Source organism: Hordeum vulgare, chromosome 5H (genome assembly GCF_904849725.1).
Source record: "Hordeum vulgare subsp. vulgare chromosome 5H, MorexV3_pseudomolecules_assembly, whole genome shotgun sequence".
Classification (NCBI taxonomy): Eukaryota; Viridiplantae; Streptophyta; class Magnoliopsida; order Poales; family Poaceae; genus Hordeum; species Hordeum vulgare.
In genome coordinates, this window is record NC_058522.1 from 445894762 (window position 1) to 445900342 (window position 5581).

At 44.5% G+C, this 5581-nt stretch overlaps 1 protein-coding gene across 1 annotated transcript; it reads left to right on the plus strand.

The window, feature by feature from the left end:
- Nucleotides 1-1636: 1636 nt before the first annotated feature.
- On the plus strand, nucleotides 1637-2986 carry LOC123398655 (WRKY transcription factor WRKY62-like). Its single transcript, XM_045093106.1, has 4 exons — nucleotides 1637-1742; nucleotides 1842-2105; nucleotides 2227-2343; nucleotides 2469-2986. The coding sequence occupies exons 1-4, from the start codon at nucleotides 1674-1676 to the stop codon at nucleotides 2829-2831; spliced, it is 813 nt and encodes a 270-aa protein (XP_044949041.1). The 5' UTR covers nucleotides 1637-1673; the 3' UTR covers nucleotides 2832-2986.
- The last annotated feature ends 2595 nt before the right edge of the window (nucleotides 2987-5581 follow it).

The window sequence follows — 5581 nt, forward strand, 5'->3', positions numbered from 1 at the left end:
CATGTGCTATTCCCTTTTCTTTGCTATACTTCACAAAACCCGAGGTGGGATATATCGGTATTTTTTTGAGTCATTATAATGCCCACTATACCAGTCTCCTCGCTGCCGGTTTTGTTCTTCCTTCCCGTTGACCTGTCCCGACATCCCTTTGACCTAGTCACCTGTGTCTAGCCACATGATGGTGTATGTCATCACACCGAGCAGCTCTAAGAATATCTCTCCATCGCCGGAGGAGAAAATCCCACTCTTGACCTATCTAACCCCTTGCCAGACTTCCCGATGAGCCTGTAAGTTGTCGTTATGATCTCCGTGTTACAGATGACCAAAAGTCTGTTGTATGGTTCGAAGAGACTACGATACTCGCATGGTCTAAGGAACTAAAGCATACGTTAACTCTCCATGTTATAACAATTGACATGCGGCGATTGTATCTCAAAGTATAACAAACGAGTTTGGGTTGATTCACTATGACTATTCTTCGAACGTCATATTCTTAATCGAAAGAAGAACATATATTGCGGAAAAGTAGAAAATGTTCATGCACTTAATTTTCTAATAGATATGTGTAATAAATATTCATCTTATATTATTTTGAAAAATATGTTCCTATTTTTTGGAAAATAGTTCTACACCTATAAGAAGATTCAAAAGGTTGTTCCTTCAAGTGTGGGTATATGCGCATGCAATTTTAAAATATATTCACTTATTTCCCCACAGATAGAAAGAAAAGTGAAAATTAAAGCCAAACAGGCATACCAAATAGTTTAAAAGGTAACATTAACTGGATTCAAAAATTAAAAAATGTAAAAATAAAATTCTTGAAAATGTGGGAAAGAAAAAGCACATGTTATTTACCCAGCATCGATGCATGCTTTTGACGGAATGGGGTCTATTCAAGGGTAGAATGGGAGGATTTACCCTAGCTTCTAGGTATTTTTCTTACCTTTTCAGAAATCTACCGTAGCATTTAGGTTCTCTGGACATGGGTTCGAGCTTTAGTTTACATCTTCTCCGTCGTCGTCAAGTCTTCGCTGCTCTAACGGTACCAGTCTTCGTCCACTTGCAAAATCAGTGATAAGCAATAATGCTCCACTTGCACGAAAAAGAACAACACCTCGTGTGCTGGCTACGGACATATAGTTAAGTTGAGATGGACAGCGAGTGCATTAGCAGTCAAATAAAAAACAAAAAGATGAATTTGTCTGAATGTTCTCTCGTGCAAACAACCTACTCCATAAGAAACCTTGAGGTCAAGGACGCGACTAAACGAAATAACCACTTCACACAAAGCTACATCGAATACGACGTCGTCACCCGCAACATGCGTACGTGTGTGTGTGTGTGCAGCTCTAGTACGCTATCCGCCGTCCTCTTCCTGACGTAGAAAAAAATGCGTCACAGAGGACGTTAGGCAGTGACGCTAGGGGATGACATGCTCACATGCGTGCACCTGGTGGTGAGCAAATCGGTCGCTTTCGTTCATCGGTCAAGTCAATGGATCGAAGAGGCAAAACATGAGAGCGAACGAACATGTACCTGCACGTACTGCATCAATCGATCTACTTACAGGGTCTAGGGCATCCCCACGGCACCGATCAATCGTTTATTCGCATTCTGCAACGTGCCTATACAAGGCCGTATATATCGACGCCTGGTGCAGTGTTGCTGAGGCCATGGACGACGGTTCGTCATGTCCGACCAACAGCGCCGGGCTTCTGCCGCTCTCCGCCGGCTCCCCGACGGTCGGTCCATGATCCCCCCTCATTGATGATCTCCATGTATTGTTTTTTCGTTTGTAGCTGCAGTCGTTGCTGATCACTGCGTTCTTGAACGCGGAGCAGGCTGAGGGTCTCGAAGAGAAGCTGAGGCGAGTGCGCGAGGAGAACCGGCGGCTGGCCGGCACACTGGGCGCCATACTCGCCGATCGCCCCGACCTGCGTGCTCTCATGAGGGCGCCAGCGTCAGCTGTCGCCTGCGCTAGGGCGCCGAGCGGCTCTGCCTCCAATGCAGCGAGGGAGGAGGCCGCCGGCGTGACGGTGGAGCCGCGGCCCAAGGTCAGGACGGTCTGCGCGCGCGCGGAGCCGGCCGACACCGACGCCAACCTTGTGAGTCGAACATCCTGCGACAATTGGCATTGCAACCACGCACGCCGTGTTGATCATCTGTCATATCTCGAGCCATGCATGACATGAACGGTGCTTTCTTTGCTGCTCGCTACTCGCGCAGAGCGTCAAGGACGGGTACCAGTGGAGGAAGTACGGGCAGAAGGTGACGCGCGACAACCCGCACCCAAGATCCTACTTCCGCTGCGCGTTTGCTCCATCTTGCCCCGTGAGGAAGAAGGTATCAATAGTGCTATCCCGTTAGCTATAGTGCCATCATGATCACGTACTCCCAGGTTTTAGGAAATCGTTGGCCAAACCGCCAATGTAATTCTTCGGTTTTGCTGAATTTTGATATGCATATAGGTGCAGAGAGACGCGGAGGACACGTCAAAGCTAGTGGCGACGTACGAGGGCGAGCACAACCACGCTAGATCCCCGGAGAGAGAATTCGTCTGCAACGAGTCCATAGCCATAGGCCACAGGCCGTGCTCAGTCTCCATTAACCCGTCCGGCCGGACGATCAGGCTAGAAGATATGACGAACCATGGGTCAGGATCGAGGCTGGACCTGGAGACTATCCGGAGGGAGGTTGTTACGCCTGAATTTCAGAAGCTTCTAGTGGAGAAGATGGTGAATTCGCTCAAGAATGATGCAGATTTCATGCATGCTCTAACGAATGCGGTGGCTGAGAGAATACTGGAAATTATTCCAGCCCGGCTAAGTTAATGTGCCAAGTAGTATTTAGGTGTGGATAGAAATATCGACACAATTTCTATTAAAGTTATAGTTTTTACGAGTTTTCTATTCCTCATTCAGCTAAAACTTGCTAATCGTCGGTCGATTTGAACACAGAGTAGTCAGGAGAGCAGATCAGAGGCCAAGCCAGGACGTAGCAGGAGACTTGCACGTCGTGGCTGTCCGTGGCATGGCCGTCAGAGGCGAGGATAAGTAGGGTCGGTCATGAGATTTTAGGGGTCCTAAACGAAACTAAAACTCGGAACCCTTAATATATATTTTTTGAAAAGGAGGAACCCTTAATATAGGCGTCACATAATAACAACAGTGAATATACATATGTATATATACATAACTATTACTATCGATTAGACTTGAATTAATGACGATATTAACTTCTCCGACATGCTCGACAATCTCCATAGCAGAGAGTACGTGATCTGGCAAAGTGAATCTCAGAATCTTCAGTTCGGTAACAAGATCATATACCTCAACATCAGATGGACCATCAAGAGAAAGCTCATGGAATTTTGTGCAACAACCTTCTATAATTCATAATCACTTCATGACTTAAGGGTGTCCGGTCTCAATAAAAATCCAAAACTATCTTTAAACACCATGACTTCTGTGATTGTGCCAATTTATCCACAACCTTTTTTCTTTTCTTTTTTTGCTACCCGATGCATATATGACATGATAACACACAAGGCTGAGAATTTTTTTGCATCAATTGTTGAGCAGCACCGGCTATGCATCAAGGAACAGCAATATGATATACCACATGATTGAATCGGTTACGGGAGTTAGCGCATGCGCCTACACCAAATTATAGATGTGGTGGTGGGGGGATGGAATCAATTGAATTCAGCGAACTGGATTAGCGTGTCCCTATACCTCCGAAAATTGAAATCAACGGCGAATTAGGAAGGAAATTAATTACCATGAGTCGGGAGGGAGGAGGCGGTGTTAAACATAATGTAATCTTCATCAGCTCAAGCTTCAGCTCCTGCTCCTGCACCTTCAGTGTCTACACCTCTAGCTCCAGTGACATCTGCAGAAGCCTTCATCGATGCTCTCTTGTCCACTCCATCTTCAGCTATCCGAGGAGATCGTGCCCAGAGAGACGCTTAGTTCTAGACCTTGAACTTTTTGGTAACATGTTGCCAAAGGGGGAGAAGTGTATAGATCAAATAGGGCTTCGAGATGGAGAGCTTTGCATTTTATTTGCTCTCTTTTGGTTTTTCAAATCTTTTAGTCTTCCAGATGACTTTATCCGTTTAGAGGTGTGTTTCATCATACGCTATGGTTGTTTGATGCTACCACGTTATTAGTTTTGAGCTATCTACATGTTGATCATTCACGTCTTGTTTGGTGTTATGTGCATTACTATTCATTCATATCGTTTATGCGCACCACCAAGTTCAATGTGACATGGAAGAGTAACTCATGTTCCTAATCGATTATGCATTTGCATTGAAACGCAAATTTAAAATAATACATAAATTTAGGGGGAGCTCTTGCTTTTCACGTACTTCTCAAAGTGTCGATGCTAATGATTGATTATACCTTTTGTCGAAGCTTTGATCTATATGTTATCATCAATTACCAAAAAGGGGGGATTGAAAGCACAATTGCTTCCTAAGGTGGTCTTGGTAATTAATCACAACATATGCATCATTGGACTAATGAGTTTATTCAAGTATATTTTAGAAAAGTTAAAAGATGCTTTGGCTATAGGATTGTGAGGAGATGCCCCTTGATGCAAGGAAGGAATAGGATTGCCTCAAGCTTCAAGCAAGAAGTCTTGATTTTATACTTTGTGAGAAATCACTTCGAGTCCATAGGAAAGCCAATACCATTAAAAGGGGATGAGATATTATGATGAATTGGTTGCTCAAGTGCTTAGAGGTAGCCACCAAAAATACTCAGCCATTCTCCCAGAAAATATCTCTGTTCAAATCCAAACCAGCAAAATCGGTGACGCCAACAATTTTCATTCGGCCCTAGTGATTATACACTTAACAGAACCTATGACAAACCCTACCATCTCGGTACCACCAACTTCTACATTGGTGCCACCGAGATTCAGTGACCAACTTTCTGTTGAGAAGATTTCAAGAATCAGAATTTCCGAGTTTGAAATCGGTCTCACCGAGTTTTGGAAACGGGTCTAGGTCAACGTATCGGTACCACTAAGATTCCTATATCGGTCTCACCGAGAATTCAAAAGTTGCCACATTTAGTGAAACTCGGTACCATCGAGATTCATTTTGGTGTCACCGAGTTGGGAAATAATGTTGTAACGGTTGGATTTTGAGGGATGCCTATATATACCCCTCCACCTACCTCTCATTTGTGGAGGAAGCACTCAGAACACGGTTACACTTGCCATATCCATTTTTCTGAGAGAGAGAGAGAGATACCTACTCATGTGTTGAGATCAAGAGATTCCATTCCAACCATTTGAACCTTGATTTCTGGCCTTCCCAAGTTGCTTTCCACAAGATCAATCTCTCCTACCCCTGCCAAATCTGAGAGAGAGTGATTGAGTGTTGAGGAGACTATCTTTTGAAGTACAAGACCAAAGAGTTCATCGTTCTACCACATATATTACCTTTTGGAGGGTGGTGCCTCCTAGATTGGTTAGGTGTCACTTGGGAGCCTCCTACTTCATGTTGTGGAGTTGAACCAAGATGTTTGTAAGGGAAAGGAGATCGCCTACTTCGTGAAGATCTACCGTG